General features: G+C 36.0%; 1 protein-coding gene across 1 annotated transcript; it reads right to left on the bottom strand.

The window, feature by feature from the left end:
- Positions 1–1246: 1246 nt before the first annotated feature.
- Positions 1247–11969, bottom strand: LOC111867251 (ras-related protein Rab-30). The gene is made up of 6 exons (XM_023856927.2): positions 11488–11969; positions 11205–11308; positions 11032–11115; positions 10435–10618; positions 6579–6730; positions 1247–4090 (listed from the first exon to the last, which is right to left on the bottom strand). Exons 2-6 carry the CDS (start codon positions 11289–11291, stop codon positions 3986–3988), a joined length of 612 nt encoding a protein of 203 aa, XP_023712695.1. The 5' UTR covers positions 11292–11308; positions 11488–11969; the 3' UTR covers positions 1247–3985.
- Between the last annotated feature and the right edge of the window lie 8598 nt (positions 11970–20567).

Here is a 20567-nt window from a genome sequence, read left to right as displayed (position 1 = left end):
GTATGCAGTTAGATGGACTGTGAGTTTTCACAAAGGTGACCGAGATGCAAATAATGTGTGGCATCAGCAGTACATACACCCAATCAAAATTAAGTGCACTTCTTTATATGGAAACACTGCATGGATCTTCTGTATGCCACTGAGTTTGAGTCCCAGGGTGTCCTATAGTAGTAAGTGCCAGATGCAGTACAAATTGTACCCGAGGCATTGGTGATATTGGAATGGGTGCATGCACTCCTTACACAACATGTAACGAGCTGCATAGTCGATGATGGTCATTTTGAGTACTTCATCCAAGAAATGACCATTTTGCTCTGATACCAAGAAATGACCATTTTGCTCTAATAGATACCAAGGTAACACAGAACAGTTCCATTTTTTCCCCCACTCAAATCTTGAATGGGAAAAGCTTTGCAACCACATAACTCCCTAATAAAGAAAAAAGAAAAAAATGGAAAAGGACTAGTTACCTACTAACAAACTAATTTTTGGAACATACTGCATAAAAAATAAATCAGACACATATTTGTAAAGATAATGGTTTGACAATTCACTTTTTCAGTTCTATTGCAAAGAATGCTTGGTATGCAGTGAAGGTTTCAAAAGACATTTATTTCCATAACCATCTTTGAGAGATGCTTGTAACAATTATGCAAATCTGTTATTAAAAATTCTGTTCATTTAGTGAATCTAACTGTTACAATTGAGATATCAATCAAATCAAAACCATGTTATATAGCTTATACATACAGTATAAAGAAGAACAGGCAGTTAAAGGAATTGGGCCAAAATTAACTTTAGATTGAATTTTCAAAATTACAGTATGAAAATAAAATGATTATAACTTTGAGGTATATTCTTGTATTTAGGTTATTTTGCAGCTTGAATTTAATGTATAATTTCAGCTTTCAAGAATAAATCCTGCAGAATGTTAAAGATTTTCCAGTGCTTCAGTAAACACTGCACTTACCATCTTCAGGGTGAATGTCTTTGAGGGGGGGGGTCAGAAGTCCTTATACATATCAGGCAGTAAAAGCTGAAGATGTAACTGGACAAAATAGAGGAGCGGTGTACTATCCAACAGGAAGTGACCCTGTTGCTGAAGAAAAGAAGTGATATGAAATTTATTAAGAGACCATGTGATCAGAAGAATAGACACTGAATACAAGTTTTGCAACCCTATGATTAAGAAAAGGGTTGAAGTCACTGGAACTTTTTTATTCTCATTTTCTTATAACNGATTGTATTGTATTTTTATATTTTGTTTATATTGACATGTTCTAGTCTGTATTTTAACATGTTCTATATCCTATGGTTTGTAACCAGTTTTGTTGGATCTTATGGAACTCGAAATAAATTAAAATTAAAATTACACCTTTACATCCTGCTCACCTGTCTGCTGCTTCCAAAACATCTCCAAGACATTATATTTTAAGATGGCAACTGTAATATTTGCTAAAAATTGGAAAACTTTCAAACATTCTACAAAGTTTATTCCTGAAATCTGAAGTTATATATTTCATTATATTATCTAAATGTATTCACATTTAGACACATGAACAAGAGAATGTCATAGTATGACATTCTAATAAATAGTGCCTACTGTCAGATGGGGAAGCAGGCCAAATAAACTGAAGCTCCTGAAATACTCTATATATGTATCAACATAGAAGTCATTAGGGCATTCAAACTCTGCAAGCTGTCATGAACAAATATAATATACCGCAAAAATCCAATCAGATTATATTCATCATGCTTCCTGTTGGTTCTATATTTTATCAGCATGTTTTCTGTATGCACATCTAAAATCTATGTACTGAAACATGTCTTTCTTCATTACAAATATTTATAATAGCCACAAAATAAAACATATCATCTACAGCAAGATAAAGCACTGATGTATTTTATATACATTACATTCCTGAAAAAGTACCATAAATAATAAAAAAAAAGTTTCTTTCACATGAGATCACATTCAGTAACATTAGATACAATAAAATAAATGTACTTTCAAGCTCACAGCAATAAATCTGATAAAACTGTAACCTCTATCTGTTAAAACAATCTATGTGTCACTTGTGTTTCTAAAACTTTATATACAATGCAGTTAAAACATCAAAACTTCTATTAAAAAGCTGAACACAACATGTTACAGTACTGCCACTATCACAGAAATAAAATACACATGTCCAGTTGTACTAATAAAAACACTACAGTATATAATATGTAAAAAGAGTTACAAACAATACTGGAATATACTTCCTGAAATAATTATGGTGTTAATAACTCGATATATTATGTAGTGCAGTCATATCTAATGTTTTACTTCTTGCATAACAATACTTCTTGTCAACACACTGAGAGAGAGAAGGATAGAGGTAGTGAGCCTTGTTACAATATTTATTCAAAATAATGAAATGCTTCATATTACAGAATCAGGCATTTTTACCTCTAGCTAAATCATTTCCAGTGTTATTTCATCACTGTGGTTTGTTTTCGCTCATAAGACCTTGATGTTTCGCTTCATTTATGCCAAGCTTCTAGCTTTCTGAACTACCCATGCACATACCTAAACTTTCCTGAAAAAAAAAATCATGCCACTATCCATAATGGACATAACTGCTTTATTGGGCTTAACAATATTTACATTCTCTGACTATGTGACAGTAGGCAAAATAATATCTGCTACTATGGTACTCATAACATTAACTTATAATTATAAATTAGGTCAATACAACAACAAAGCTGCCTTAAGCTACTGTGAGTAATGTCCATTGTTTCAAGTAGGAGATACAAATTTGGATTCCAGTAATTATAGATATACAGTCCTAATAACTTATAATTTATACATTTTCCAATGTTAATGTCGTAATATGCATAGCTTCATTCTTATGATAAATATATGAGGAATACAGTCTTCAATAAAATCTTGCAGCAGAACAGTAAAATGCAAATCTCAACAGACAAGTGAAACTTTAGCAAGAAGTTCTGCATTACTTTGTAAATGATATTAGTCAATGTGTAAGTATCTTAAAATTCTGGAAAGGACACGGCTGGTATTCTGAGCCTAATTTTAATAGGGGTGTGTAAAATTTTCCTATAGCACTTGTAATATCTGTAATACATGGATCCATATTCGTAAGAATCACAATTCAGTAATTTAAGAACTGTAAACTGTATCACCTGATGATGGCTCCATGTAGGAGTCAAAACATATTGCAACGTTATACCCTAATCCAATAAAAACTTTGATGGCATAATAGAGTGGAAGTGAGTTATTCTTATTATTGTTGTGTTTGACAGGTATACCAAAAAACATGTACAGTTTATTTTTTGAGAAATAAATTAATATGACAACAACATATATAATTTCAGGAATCTAAGTTTATATGTATCATATGTACATATCTTCCATTTCCCTGTTTAAATATAGTTTTATGTAACAATACACAAATATTTGGAACAAGATATTTACATATGAGCTCAGCATGTAAACTTAATAGTTTCTGTGATGCTCAGGCAAGATAAAGGAGGCTTAGAAAGATGTCATGCATCATCATCATCATTATAGACTCTGTGGGGGTAGGTTATTAGGGCCTGTTCCTATAAATCAAAGATTGTTTTCTCTTTCTTGTGAGTGTTTTAGTTCCCTGGAGAGGTTAGCAAGCCTTTGACAGAGCATGTGAACTCAGCATGTAAAATTCTTAGTTTCCATGATATTATCGGCTCAAGCATGGCAAGGTAGGCTGAGAAACATGTAAAAATATAAAATATATAATTAAAAAGGTACTTCTTGCATTTTCTTAAATAATGTTTAAGAAAAAAAAAAAAAGGAATGCAGTAAAGCTTAATGTTACATAGATACATGTACTGTAACATCAGTCTTCGTCAGGGCCTTGTAAAGTCACCTGGCAACTTCATTGCTCTTTCCCTTGGAATTTGTTTATATTAATTTATTAAATTAATCTCATTCAAACTGTAGCAGTTAGGACATTCTATTGCAACAGCCACCATCTCCTATCACTGTAGTCCGGCCATTTATTTTTGGAGAGCTGGTATCATACCTCGGTAGTTCTTTGCTTCTCGCTTCCTATCAAGGAATAAAAGTGCATAATACAGTATTAATACAACTAGGAGCACTTCAGATTTTAATTTATTCCCTTGATGGAGGATTCACACCTCTCTTGTCTGTTTCTAGGAGAATCAAGAGCTTCATTTATCCTAAGAAAAATTTCATGTCAATAGTTGGATGTATATGGTATATTAGTACTTTGTTTCCAGAATCATAACCAGGGGTGGATTTAGACATTATGGGGTCAAACAATGTTAAAATTGAGAGGATCCTCAATATACAATGTGTGTGCAACAAGTTTAATTAAAATATAATTTGACACTGCTCACTGTAATGAAAAATTAAAAATTAAAACAGCATTAAAAGAAGAGTGTGAACATAAGTGAGAAACTTTGGTCACTTTTCTTTGCATATTAATTACCTCTGCAAGTCATTAGGGTACAAAGGTGATCTGGCAGTATATAAATATGGGTATTACCGATAATTAAAAGTGACATTGTGTCTTCACTTCCATGAGAACAATTTTCATTTACTGTGTTACCACATGATAAATTCAATGTTTCTGGGTTAAAATCCCTATCATCAAAAGATGTCTTGGACTTGAAGTGAATGTAACATACAATGGGCTCTATTCATGAAAAATTATAACAAACCTGCATGAGAATGGAGAAAACTTCATAACAATAAGTTTCAAAATATATATTCTTCACCAGATATAGGGTGATCAAATCAAGAAGGATGAACTGGAAAGGATGTGGAAGGAGACAACTGTGTTCTAATTTAAGGTATTATCTGGAGGGCCTAAGCAGGAAAAACCACAGAAATGTCAGCCTGAGTAGGCAGCGCCTCAGATGAGACTTCACCTCATGCATATGTCTAAAGCGTTAATGATACCCTCTTCATAAAGTAATACTGTCACATGCAGCGGTTGTACGTGACTTATAGGCAGGTCCCAGATTGGATTTATCGACACCTTATACACAGCACATGGAACAACGTGTAACTGCAGAGCTATCACTTATCTACACACTTCACAAATCACTAAGACATGCTATGTCTTCTCAGTCTTCACTAGTCATATCCTGGCAACGGATTTCAACACAGTAGTTATACCACTCACACATGCAGTTCTCTTTGCACCACCTAATTCCTTTCTTGCCATTATTCTTTGAACTTGCCAACTACGAAGACCTGACTCTTAGTTCTATTTCTCCGCTCCCAAGCTCTCATCCTGGCAGGCTGGTGTCTTGAAACTCAACTAACTTAAATGATCTTCTTTGTCCCTTTTACAGCCCCTTGGCATGGGCCGTGCAGAAAAGCAGCCTCTCTATGGTTGAGAAGGCGTGTTTACAGTGCCACTGAATAGCAACGAAAGTTATCTGATTGTTGCCTGCATAGTCAATGTCGCAGGAATGTGTTTACCGCGCAGTTGCCTAGCAATGGATGACTCCTGATTTCACTATTCTGGCTTTTGGGTGTCATGTCACAATATCATGAAATATTCCCCACACTCAATTAATTATCTTTTGTCATTGGCCAAAATGTCCTCTACATAAAATAGGGTGAATGTGAAAACTGTCAGTGTCATCAGTCCACGGTGGAATAAAACAAATTTTAAACCATCATTAGTCTTAAGATATAAAAGAATACAAATTTATATGGAATTCCTTACAGCAACATTATCAGAAAATTAAATAAGGATGATAAGGATTGATCAATGCTGAAATGCATTTCATAAGATGGGCAGTAGGTTACAGTCTTCTGATCATAAAAGAAATGAAGGAATACAGAAAAACAAATAACATAAATAACAGATATTATCAAAAACAACACTGCAGAAGAAACTGTAGGGAATATGTTGAACAAATGAATTGTGATAAGATTTTAATAAAAAGTGTTGTGAAATATAACCTCACACCAGTCGGTAATGTTCTGTTCTGCAGTATTTGTAATCATCAACTGTTTCTCAAAACAAGTCTTCGAGTAATCTCATGTCAGTTTTAGTCTCAAGGTCAAAACAAAATGCCCCAGAAGACACATGACTTACGATAAATATCCCGGCAAACATTATTTGAAAAAAGCAGTTTGTAAAATACCAACCATTTGACATAGTGGCAAGAAATGATGAAGCAGGTATAATACAAGAAATTTAACGTTTTAACAGGGAAACAATGTAAGACTCTATTTAAAACATTATGTATGATTTGAAGTTCTCACAGCAGTAGTTATGAAGCGTTCCATCTTCTGGGATGTGATGCTGTATAGTCAACCCTGAAGATGGGGGTGACATGTTCCTCCAAAATGTCAGTTGACTTGCAACAGGCTATACAGCATCATAACCCAGAAGACTAGAAATTCTACCCTGACTTGCTGTGTCTGATAAGATAAACTGCAGGCCCATTCATAAATCTGTCAATTCTGAATTGTTCAAAGAAGAATTAGACATTTTCAAGATATACAGTATATGAGTATAAATGTATACCTTACATATACTAGAAATATTTACCTCCATTAATTCTGCTGCTATTTCCATGAAGAGCCTCTCAACATTCTCTGCTTCTTTTGCAGATGTTTCTAAATAATACATACTATGCCTCTGGGCAAAATCCTCTCCCACATGAGTTGGAATTTCACGATCCTCTCGGTCAATTTTGTTGCCTATGAAGGTGGAAACAAGAGACGTAGGAATGGAGTTCATTTGGTGCACATATTTTTATAAGAAACAAAGTGAAGGACACATGATTCTGACATTCCAAGAACTTCTCTAAAAGTCCAGTAGTTGAAAATAATAGCCAGCTGATTGGAGACAGTTTAACTTGTGATGTAACTCCTACTGTCCAACTACATTCAAATTATCCTCTGTCATAGCCTAATATTAATGATCAAATTTTGTGTTACCTAGTGAAATATGGTCTGATGATGAAGGCTGATTTTAAAGCAAGCCAGAAATATGAGTTATTGAGTTTATGGGTTACTGATTTGCCCACCACTGTGGTCTAGTGGTCAGAGCTCCTGGCTACATACCCAGAGGTCCCGGGTTCCATTCCCGGCACTACCAGATATTCTGAGAAGTGGTGGGTCTGGAACAGGGTCCACTCAGCCTCATGAGGATAACTGAGGAGCTATTTCAAGGAAAAAGTGGCTCTGGTCCAGAAAGCCGAGATTAATGGCCGTGGGGATTCGTTGTGCTCACCACGCAACACCCTCTATCTGCAAAAGTTGGCACTAACCTTACCCTCAAGCAGCAGTTGCTCAGTCAGTATAGTTCACTTGCGGACTACAGGCCACAGAGTTTGTTTGTTATGGGTTATTTATTAACCAAGCGATTTTCCAAGTGAAATTTATGAACTCGTACTATGACAATGTAGCAAATATAGTGGATAAATATAATGTACTATAATCAAACATTCTCGAGGAAAAATATATGCCAATTATGAGCTTTTGCAGCATACAGTCTTAATCTAGCAAGTGTAAATGCAGCTTCTTTGAATAATGAGGATCCTGAATTTTTCACAACAGTTTAAATGAGTTTTCACATTTTTTCAGGTTCTACCAGCTCTTGGTAAATGTTAATGAACACATTATAAAACTCACTTAAATATTACTTGGACAAATGCTGCTCTCATAAAGTTAGTGCTATTAAAGCATGACATTCACACATTATAAAATGTTTCAGATGGTGAATGACACAACCTGTTGCAAATGTGTTGGAAAATCCAAAAACAATTTCCACACACCAAAGTTCTCTCCAGGAAATAGATTTTAAATTCTTGTACCCACTGGTACACCTGGAATCCAATTCTTAACCATGATAAACTTAAGACACCATTGCAAGTTTGGTTCTGTGTTCAAGATATTGTTTTATATACAGGTAAAATAATTTGTATTCTCTCACAGCTGACAAAGTCAGAAAGTAAAGTTTTGTCTGAAACCTCTTGGGATATTGAATTCCTTTAGGGTTCTGTGCCCAAAATCATGGAATTAACTGAACTCAAGTGAGCTGGAAACAGTTTAGCTATGAAATATAACAAGGATCTTGAAACTTTGAAATTTAGTGTCAAAGTAAAGAGTTTCAAACATCAGGCACAGAAAGTACTGGTGAAATCAGCAACACCTCTTGATATCTGTCAACTGATAACAGACTATGCCGTTGGAGACTTCTAACCAAAAACAGGAACAGCAGCCTTCAAGCAAGAAAAGCTGTACTGCAATCATTGCTAAATCTGCAACTGTGCCTGTACATAAGAAATTATGATTCTGCTGTGCTGCTACTACTGTATCCCACAGTAAAATACCCCTTCAAGAAGTAAAAGTTAAAGTGTTCACACATTCACTGGGGAAGGAAGCAATTTTGAAACACTCTCAGGGCACACAATTGCCTTGTCTTGGTTCTGTTCTCTACTGATACATATTATGAGTCATCAGTAAAGTCCCCTTGTAGAGTTTCTTCTAATTTATATACAGAGTGTCCCAGGTGTTTGGTGCCATACTTCAGGAGTGTACTGAGGGTTCCCTATAGAACAACTTTGAAACAGGAACCCATGTCCGCCATCATTAAATAGCGGTGCTAGAGCAGCATTTAACATAATTTTGTTTAAACTTGGTGCCTCAATGTCGAAGAGCATGCACAGGCATACTGCCGCCTCCAAACTCTTTATGACTCACCTGCTAGAGTAGATGTTGGAATTGGTGCCCTCCATTTTCAATGCATGCATTACATCTATGAAAGAAACTTTGGCGCACCCTTTCAAATATTCCAGGTGTCTCACGGATCACGTCACTTGCAACAAGTATTCTGGCCAGCAGCTCAAATTCATTATCCACAGGCATGTCGTACATCAGGCTGTTCACATGGCCCCAGACGAAATAGTCCAGACGTGTCAAGTCTGGGGATCAGGGTGGCCAAGGCACTGGGCCTCCTTTCCCTATCCAACAACCATGAAAACCAGCATCCAGGTAAGTCTGAAGGATACGTTCTAGCAACACCTTGTAATAGTGCCCATTGAGTCGTGGTGGCAGGAGGAAAGACCTAATAAAGTGATCGCCAATGATGCCTGCCCAGACATTGACAGAAAACTGCGTCTGCTGGTAACCAACTACAGTAACATTGGGATTTTCATCAGCCCAAACATGGCTGTTTCGACAGCTGAACCAGCCATCCCATGTAAACTGCGCTTTGTCTGTGAATAACACGTGATTTAGGAAGTTGGGCTGTTGTAAACACTGGTTCAGAATCCACCGACAAAATTGAACTCGTGGAACGAAGTCAGCTGGACCTATGTAGTGTACTCGTGTTGGATGATACGCATAAAGTTGTTGGCTGTGCAGGATCTTCCAAACACTTGATTTCGATGTCCCCACAATCTAGGCAATGGCACGAGTGCTGTTGAATGGTTGTTCCTCTATGCAATGCAGTTCGACATTGAGGCGCCAAGTTTAAACGAAATGATTTTAAATGCCGCACTAGCACTGCTATTTTACGTTTGCAGGCATGGGTTCCTATTTCAAAGTTATCCTATAGGGAACCCTCAGTACGCACCTGAAGTATGGCACCAAACTCCTGGGACATCCTGTATTCCTGCATTCAATTTTAAGCTTTCACGGCGCCATACAATGAAGTACTTTTCAGGTGATCAGCAATGTCAATGTAGTGTTGATGTCTGGGGTTTCAGAGACTATAGCCTTCTGGGTTGTGACACTGTATACTTTTGTGGGCGGGTAGAGATATTTCAGAGGAAGAAGTGCCTCTATTTGCAAGGTTGAAGTGTGCAAGTTCAGAAACAGGCTTGATACTATTGGAAAGTCGGGATGAGGGTGGTCATGACATCCATGGAGAGGGGCTAAAGAAAGGAACCCACTCCAAGCAGAGAAAAGAAATGGACAAAAATGGATAAACATGGCACTTATAAGGAGCACAATGGTTTACTGCCATAAATGTATGGAACAGTGAGACAGAATGAACCTTTAAAGGGATCCAGTGTTGTTTTCATGGGGAGAATAGAGTTGGGTAAGATATGGAGAGAAGCCACTACAAGTTTCTCTCACAGGTAGAAAGTCTGGGCTCAGTAACTGGGAGAAATAATGGCCTGTTTAAGGGCCCCCAACAGATGGGAAGTGATAGGACAGCATTTTCTTCCCAATGAATGCCCAAGTAAAGGGATTATGTTTTGAAGGAAGTAACTGGGTTGTCATTGGAAGAGAAAAAAATGTTGCTTCCTTTTCTTCAAGGAGTTCATGTGAAGCAGCATGTTCCTCTGAAACATTGGTATCCACTCATACAACATGGTGTTACAACCCACAAAGCCACAATGTTAACAAGCACTTCCATGAGAACCTCAAAACTTACGTAAGGCAGAACTCACCTACTAAAACCCTGAGTACCTTGCTGCTAGCATACTCTTCAATCTCCCTCAACCAGTCAGGGAGGCAATCAAATGTAGGTTGACAGCTTATGTCATATACCAAAATTAGTGCATGAGCTGAACGGTAATAGCTTTGTGTTATGGATCGGAATCTCTCCTGTCCCGCTGTATCCCAGATTTGTAACTGTTTAGAAAATGAATAATGCACAGATTAACAATTATATGCATATTAAAAAGAATATTGTACATGTACACAAGTTTAAGAACTTTATATTGATTTCGCTTGCGGTCCCAGTATTTTTAACATTTTGCAATAGTACCATAAACTGTATCATATCCATTTAAATGGTGAAACTGAATTGATCAGTTCTGTATCAAACTGTAATTGAAGTTGTGCCAGTAAAGTATACAGAAACTTATTATGTGAATGAATTTTACAGAACTGTCAGCTACAAGTTCCCATGTACTCTTTACATATATAAATACTGGATATTACTTTAAAATTTCCAAGATCATTCAAAATATATATTACTTGCATGGTTAACTCCTTGTGTGATAATTCAATGGACAGTCATCAATAAGTGCTGTTTACCATACCTTGACTTTCTCATTATCTATCTCCACAGTCTTGATCATAAAATCTACTCCAATTGTAGCACCTTGACCAGGAGGGAAAAGACCCTATAATAAGAGGAATTCCAATTTAACCCACTCTCTTTTATTCTCTACTGAAATGAACCTTTTTTCTAACATGAATTGATATTTATTACCTGTGTGAACCTTCTAACCAAACATGTTTTTCCAACACCAGCATTTCCAACAAGGACAACCTTAAATAAAAACTTGTAATCTTCCATATGAAGTTTTAGTACACCTAAAAACATTAAACAGAACGCATCATGTTAAGTATAAGTAATGGTACAATCATCCTTAACAGTAGAAGGTTGAAGTGAATCAGTGCATTCGGCATTTCACCTTGACTGCTCAACCCTGCCTATTTGTCCTAGATAACCTGGTCATAATAAATTAATTACATTTAAAAACTTTAAGTACCTTATTAGATGGCACACAATTATGTATGAACGTATGTATTTACTATATATACTTCCAGTTTGTAAATTCTTGAATTTTTCACGACAACCCCACTTTCTTCCATTGTGACATCTATCGGATGATATCGAACATATCGAAGTTACAACTTCATGCGTTCAAGCGTGAAATGACGAGAACATAAGAAATGACGTCATTGGAGACTGAAAATTTTTGTATCGTTTCGTATTGTACAATGTTTTCTCTAAAATCGTATAAAGCAAATGTTGATGCAAAATCATTGTCCAGCAGTGAAAGGTTCAATGAAACACTCATCTAACTATTCGCCTTGACAGCAGGCGCTGCCCATTTAGCCTATATAACCTTGTCATATTAAATCAATTGCTTTTAAAACTTTAAGTACCGTATTACATAGCAAAACAATAATATATATGTAATTAGTATTAGTGGTGCAAATTTGTTATTTTTACAATTTATTTCCGAATTCAAGCAGATTTCATCCAATGCACCACCTATCGCATGATGTAAAAGTTACAACTTCACACATAAAGCGACAAACGATATGATTGGAGGATGAAAAGGGCTATATTGTATAGTTTTCGTTCGAGACCAATTATGAGTCGTGTTCCAACATTACTAGGGATACGTAGGTAGCCATGTTTAGTTATTCGGAGGAGAGACAGATTGACTTCGTGATGTTCGTGACAGAGTATTATACGTGAAAAACTATTATTTGTTGGCGATTTTAAAACAGATGTTAAGGTAACATCTCATTATTTATTTATTTACTTTATATCCATGGATCATTATACATGATATAGGACAAGTAAAAGACTTTACAATAATAATATACTAAGATAATACAATGATGATTATAATAATAGAACGAATATAATCGTTTAACACACGACACCGCTGTACGACTCAAGACCCGATCCTTCTATCCGGGCACAAAATATCTTTGTATCGTCGATGTCGTTCCTGTAAGAAAAAAATACACAGTAGGGCAGTAGGCATTCCTATAACATTACTAATATTACAATCTACAAGTTAATTATTCTTGAAATATATGTTTACAAGTGATTAGAACTAGGATTTATTTATTTATTTACATTTATACATTCCGTTGATCCTTATGGTACAGCTGACCAGTGGATATGGATTTTGTCCCAAGCTAATAGATTAAAATACGCAAAATACAAAAACTACATACATACTTTTGTCATTAAGACAGTTAAAAGATTTATATTAATGTACAATGCATAAAATGATCAAAATTATAAAACAATAATTGATACAAAATACTTAGGTAATGATATAAAATTATAACATATCAGGGGTACAATTACCAATTTTAATTACATACATGGTTAAAATATTCCTCTAAGGAATAAAAAGAATTTGAAAGAAAAAATCTTTTTAGCCTCAATTTAAATAATTTCACATCATTACTCATACTCTTGATTCTGGATGGCAGGTGGTTATAAGCCTTGATACCAAAATAATATGGTCCTTTCTGAAAGATTGTTAGGCGTGATGTGGGAAGATGCAAATTTGTGGTATGTCTAGGATTGAGATTGTGGGTCTCATAGTTTGAACTGTATAGGTCTCTATTATTTACAACAAACAGAATTATAGAGTATATATACTGTGAGTACATTGGTAATATTTTTAGGTTTTTGAATAGTTCCCTACATGAGTCTCTAGTTCTTACATTCATAATAGTTCTAATGATCCGCTTTTGCATTCTGAAAACATTTATACTAGTTGCTGAGCTACCCCAGAAAATTATCCCATATTCCATGATAGTATGCACATAGGCAAAGTAGATCATCCTTAGGGTTTCCTGTGACATGAGACCTCTTACAGTTCTAATTGCATAGCAAGCTGCACTCATTTTAATTACTAATTTATCAATATGAGACTTCCATGATAATGTTTCATCAATATAAATACCTAGAAACTTAATATTTGGCACATTAGTGATATTCTTATTTTGATGATATATGCTTATGTCTGTTACCAAACTATTTTTAGTCCTGAACAGGAGATGGTGGGTTTTATTAAAATTTAAGGATAGCAGGTTAGCTTCAAAAAGAGAAGAGAAACTCGTCTACACTATAGAAACAATGATCAAGTAGGAATGTCTTCAAAGTCTTTTTAAACTGGTATAGTACTGGTATCTCTTTAATATATTGTGGCAACTGATTTAACATACTAAGTCCAATAATTGTTTTTGTATAGACTCTTATTACGTGGAACTATGAACAAGTCCTCTTTTCTCCTTGTATTTTGCGAGTGTATTCCTGAATTGGTTATGAAAACATTCAGATTGGTTTTTATGTAAACTAGAATTTCATATGTATACAGACATGGTAAAGGTAATATTTGTAACGATTTAAAATAATGTTTACAACTAATGGTTTTCGGGATTTGTATCATAGCTCTAATAGCTCTCTTCTGCAACCCAAAATTGCATTTCCTGAAATGCCCCAAAATATGAATCCATATAATAAGGATTGAAAATAAGCATAATATAAGGCGCGAACGGTCTCTAATCCTGATACTCTTTTAACTACTCGTAAGGCAAAACGTATTTTACATAATTTATTTGGTACTTGTTGAGTATGTGCAGTCCACCTTAGATTCTTATCCAACCAAAGTCCCAAAAATTTTGTATGTTCTGTATAATTGATCACTGTATCATAGAGCTTTATTCATGGGCATTCAACTTGTACTATTTGAGGTTGATGAAAGGATATTGTTGTTTTTTCTTTATTAATAATTAATCTATTCCTTTCAAACCACTCTGTGAGTGCATTTATTATTTTATTTATTTTCCTTTGGGCATCATTAGCACTGTTTCCTGTTATAAGAATACTAGTATCGTCGGCAAAAAACGTTGGTCTTCCATGTTCAATGCCACCTTCTAGATCATTGATATCTAGATATGATTGAAACCATTTTAGTGCAACCCCTGTTATTCTCATTCTTGTCACCTTCCTTAGCAGTATATCATGATCAACTAAATCAAATGCCTTTGACAGATCCAGAAATATCCCTATACTTACTTCCCTATCATCCACTGATTTGTAGACCCTTTCTATAAACTCTGCAGTTGCAGTATTTGTTGACTTCCCTTTACAGAAACCACGCTGTTTATTGTTAATTATGCTGTGATTATTAAAAAATGATAACAAGTCTTTTATGTATGATTTTTTCTATTATTTTTGAAAAAAAACAGAAATTAGTGAAACTGGTCTATAATTCCCAACTTCTGTATCACATCCTTTCCTATACAAAGGTTTCACTTTTGCAGTTTTTAGTTGATCAGGAAAATGCCCAGTTGAGAGTGACAGATTTATTATGTGTCAAAGCAGTTGTTGTTTTAGGATAATTTTTTTTAATAATATACTCTGGAATATCATCCATTCCCGTTGATTTTTTATTACTGTCCTTTAATTATGCCTGCCACTTCCTCTTCAGTAGTTGGGGTTAAGAACATGCTGTTAATATTATATTTTACTGTATTGACATTAACTTCATTGGCTGTAGCTTTTGGATCTTGTATATTTACTCCATTCTCACTTATTTCAATATTCTTCGTTGCTTTTTTCTGTTTACCTAGTTACTCCTTAACTAGCTCCCACATGGCTTTTGATTTTTTCCGTGATGCTCTTATTCGCATGTTATTAGTTAACTTTTTTGCTTCACTGATAACTTTGTTGTATATTTTCTTTTGTAATGAAAGTAGTAGTATTTAAATTCTTCTGGCATATTTCCTTCTTTCATTAGACTGTTAAGTCTCTTCCCTGATACCCTTATTCCTGAGGTAACCCATTTATTTTCCTGCTCTTTAGTTTTTACCTTTTTAGGCATAGCTATATCGTAATAATACTGTAAAGTACCTAAATATTCATTGTATGCCTCGTTCGCTGAATTTTGCTGAAAAACAAGCTCAAAAGTCTCTTTTTCTAGTAGGTAGTTTTGGTATTGTACATTCTCTTCCATGTAAGATCTAGCTATTCTGAATTCTTCCTTTAGTCTAACTTTCCACTATCAATTCTTATACTGCATCTGTATTTGTAGTATCTGTGCTTTATGGTCAGAAAATCCTGTTTCAATCACCTTAAGATTGTATTCCCATAAGCCCTTGTTCAATATTATTTGATCTAATGCTGTTTGACTTCTAGGTCCTATTCTTGTTGGGACATCAACTATTGCTTGCAAGCCATATGAGTTTAACACTGTTTGTAGTTGTAGATTTACTCTTCCTCCTAGGAAATTTATGTTGAGATCACCTACAGTAATGATGCTCTTCCCTTCATTTAGTAAATTACTAATTATTGTGTCTATGGTTTCAATAAATATATTATTACTGTTTGGAGTTCTATATACACAGATAATAATTGTATTAAACTGGATAAGTTCGATTATATTAGCCTCAAAGTGTTCTTCTTGATTCAAGTTTTCTAGATTTTTACAGATTTTACAGCCTCCATGCTGCTTATTTTTCCTACCGAATTTCGATATAAGGGAATAGTTTTCAAAATTATAATACCCTATTTCTTGTCCCTGTAACCAATGTTCGGTGATACATAGTATGTCCAATTCTAGTGCTTTATCTGTTAGTAGCACATCCATATTTAGCTTTTTATTGTTTACACTTTGCATGTTTTGATGGAATATCTTAATGTTTGCATTGACTATATTATTCTTGAGGATACCAGCACTATGCTTATCTATAAATCTTTACTTAGCTTTACTGGGGGCCTCCTTTGTCTGCTTGACATACGAACTTCCTGCTGTTGATCTCTTTCAAATAGCACTGCACAGTTAAGGGATGGGTCTGCTGAAATTTTCTCTGTTATGTTATAAAATGGAGTTTTAATAGGTAATTTTCAAGATGTATGGAGGCCCTGTTTGATGTGAAATAGTGAGTTGCAAATGTTTACCATTTTCAAGCTGTTTTTAGTTCTGTTAGATCTGTGAATGGTTTCCAGATGAAATCGTGAACAGTTACTGAATTTAGGATATTTTACTGTAATACAGTTAAGTGCTGCGTGAATGATTTGAAGAACTGACAAGGTAACATGACATCGATTGTGCAAATGTGGAACATAGCAAAAGAGCCGAAGTATATGCGCCCTCATTATTGGATCTCCCCGTGAAGAACAAACCGCTGGTCAACATGGCAATGATGCTTGTTGATAAAGATATCATGCATGCCCACATAATCGTCTAGTTAGTATGAAAGCGTCTTCAAAATGTTATTTTAGGTTATATCATATTGTTGCATCTTGAAGCTTGGAAGTATCAGAATGTTACACTATTAGGTGTAGGAACATACACGATGGAGAACCGCATTTCAGCTTTTGAACTGATATAGTATGAATCTGTTGTTGTTGTAGGCAAGCTGTTGTTTTGAAGACAAGTTGTTAAAGAGGAAATTTGTAAGAGCGCTGAAAATCGGGCTGTTCATAGATCTGTGTGTATTTTACATTAAGCATCAGTTTTGCGTGATATATTAATGAAAGATAAGATGTTTATTGAAAGTCATCCAGTAAGTACTCATTGAATTGGGGGGGATAGCCTATAATATTTGATTAGGCTATATCAAAGTCTTATGTGGAAGTAGAAAAGTACTGGGAAGAAACAATCACCTACTTTCCTTTCACTATAACTTTAGTATGTGATACTTCAAGTATACTGAAAATTTTGGTATGTATGCATAATAAAGTCAATAAAATAACAGTTTGGGAGGCTTCAGTGTTGGTATTACTGATTTGAGTGACTTATGGGTACACTGTTGACATGGCATGATATACATATATATGTATGAAGTATCTTATTGGTTCTGGCTCTCAGGTAATATTACGGTTATTACGTCAATTTGAGAGGCTGTGGTGTTGATACAACTAATGACGGATTTCTTGCATACACCATTTATGTGGTCTCAGATGGGATGATATACATAACAAATTTTCATGAACAGTTGAAGCAGTCAAGTAATATTAGGGGGGTATTACCACAGTTTCAGAGACTATAGTGTTGGTAATACTAATAAGAGACATTTATCATGTACACCATTGACATGGCCTCAGGTAGCGTGATATATACATACCATGTTTCATGAAGATTGGTATAGACATTCAAGCAACATTAAATTTATGTCTTAAGACATTTGAAAGGTTCCAATGTTGGTATTACTGATTGAAGGGATTTATTATGTACTTGTCGAGTGCCCTCATGTAGTATTATATTCTTACCAACTTCCATGAAGATTGGTACGGGTATTCAAGCAATATTAAGGTTTTGCCCCAGAAATTTGAGAGATAAACTGATGGAAAGGAATGATGAAATGCATGGCATACATAGTAAGATTCTTGAAGATCGGTACAGGTGTTGAAGGAATATTAAGGTTTCTCCTCAGCAGTTCAAAAAAGTGTCATGTTGATGTTATTGATTGAAGGGATTTATGAGGTGAGCTGTTGAAATGGGCTCAGGTGGCATGATATGCATACCAAGTTTCATGGTGATTGGTTCAGGCATATAGGTATGATTACGGTTATTACCGCAACAATTTTTGAGGCTGTAATATTGATACTTGTGATTGGAGGGATGTATGAGTAAGGTGTTGAGATGGTTTCATTTGGTATGATATGCATACTTAGTTTCCTGAAGATTGATCCAAGTATTCGAGCAGTATTGGGCCACGCGGTAGTGCAGTTGGTTGAGGGGCTATGCTACAAGCCGGAAGGTAGCAGGTTCAAGTCCCGATGAGGTCATTGGATTTTTTTCAGTTGACCTAATCCTTCCAGCCGCACTAGACCCTGGGGTTTACTCAGCCTCTAACAGAAATGAGTACCAGGAATTAATTAAATAATTTTCCTGGGGAGTAAAGCGCGGCTGGCGCGTAAGACTGAACTTACCGCCATCTTTGAGTCAATTGTCTAGATAGTGTGGGACCCTCAGTGTCTCACAACCCTATGGGCCTTCACGGCCTGGTACAGGGATAGCTTTACTTTACTTTTACTTACTTTTATTCGAGCAGTATTAAGGTTTGGCCTGAAAATTTGAGAGGTTCTAATTTTGGTTTTACTGGTGGGAGGGATTTATGAATTACACTGATGAGATTGGGGTTATGTGGAATGATATACGTACCACGTTTTATAAAGATTGGTTCAGGCATTCAAAAGTTCATGTCTAGAGTAGATTACACCATGAGGATTCTCCTTTGCCCGCTGGTGTTGGTTATGATTATTGATCCTGTATTGAAATGTGCCTTATGTGTAAAAGCACTGATGAACAAATGAAGAAAGAACTGCAGGACCTCGCTCGCACTCATTCTTGACTTCTTCAGGACTTTTCAAGACTTGACCAAGATTTCTTCTTCTAGACACGTTGTGTTTTTTAAAAATTTGGCCCCCCCCCCTTTGCTAAAGTGTGGGGTCAGTCTTTCTGTGGAGGAGCTATGTTTGTTGCACAGTAGTTTTGGCATGAAGATACATGAACTGTCACCACGTCCAGATCCATATTGGTGCTGTGCACCATGTGTCACTGCAGTATTCAAAGTTGTATTTGGACAATACCTAGAGAGGGTTTCTGTCAATGCAGGCTTATGCAGCAGATTGAAATCAAAGTCATGTTACGACCGACAATCAGTTAGCAACCTATCTTGGTTTGAAACCCCACTTGGGTTGGCAAGCCTTTCAGACCTGGCTGAGAGATTCAGACTGCGAGCAATTTCAAAGCCTGGCCTCTAAATTAATTTCACATATAATCCAGTTAACTCAAAGGAAGGAGCTGACAAAGCAGCCTGTGACTGTATTGCCTCCACAGCTTTGGCGTAAAGGCTATCAACAAGAGAAATTACACTCTTGGAGCTTAATAACCATATACCTGGTTGGAGAGTCTGCGAAAACATAAAGAGGAGGTTATGGAAACTGGCAAGTTACCCAGGATCCAGCATGTGAAGTCACAGTTAAATGGGTCACCAAAACCATCAGAAGAATGGCCTGTAAGAAGTCATTCAAATGGTGTGAAATAAACAGTTGGTCACACCTCAAGCTGTGTGACTTACTGTGAAATCTCTTATGAAAAAGGGTGGACCAAAGGCACCAGCCACTGTTCGTGGACCTTTAGGAATATCATCACCCAAACGACTGCAGATTGTTTAGAAAACTAGTTTTCATCTCATGACTTGTATGACAAAAAGCATGGAGAGTCAAAGCTCTGCTCACATCTGTAGATGACGCCCCCTTGCGAAAAGCAAGACCTTGTGACATAAAAATTAGCAAATCCACTGTAATTGAGAAAGGCTTGTGGTCTTTATAGTACTCTAAACGAATGCCTCAGGCATCTTCCAAGAAGACCAGTGGTACATCTGGCACATTCATTTAATCACTGCCTCTGGTGTCCCATTTTCTAAACCCTTGGAAGGAACAAAAGTTAGAACATTACTGAAACCCGGTACATACCAAAAATTCCCTCATAATTTACATTCGATTAGCCTCCTCTCCACAAGAGGCATGCTGTTTGAGAAAGTTATTCTGAAAATAGTCCAAAGCCACACTGAAGAGAGGCCTGCTTAACTCTTTGACTGGCGCGGGCGTGTTTTAACGCCCGGACGATGCCAGCCGTTCCCTGGCGTTGGCGTTTTAATGCTTTGACAATCTCTTCCCTTCTTTGCTCTCTTGGCACTCATCAACCAAAGACATATATATGATAGTTTTTGTGCATGTTTGTAAAGAACCCTTGTAAACTTTGTGGGGGTCTATATTACTGTCAGAACCCTCTGAGAAGGAAAAGGTCAGAAAATATTTCACATTCATTCAGTTTCACCATGGCTTCTTGCAGCAAGTGTCTTCGTGTTCCTACAGACCAGCTGGAAAATGTTGTGAACGAGATTTGTTCTGATGATGATAGTGGCGATGAAATAATGATTCCTGAATTGGATGAAGTTGATAGTGACAATAATACAGTGATAGACAATGATCCACAAGACAGTAATCATGAACATTTACCTACCACGAGTGCGGTGCCTGACACGCCCATCTCATGAACGTACGGAGACATTGTAC

This window comes from Cryptotermes secundus, unplaced genomic scaffold (genome assembly GCF_002891405.2).
Source record: "Cryptotermes secundus unplaced genomic scaffold, Csec_1.0 scaffold1250, whole genome shotgun sequence".
In the NCBI taxonomy this organism is placed as follows: domain Eukaryota; kingdom Metazoa; phylum Arthropoda; class Insecta; order Blattodea; family Kalotermitidae; genus Cryptotermes; species Cryptotermes secundus.
This window is presented reverse-complemented; position numbering and strand designations above follow the sequence as displayed.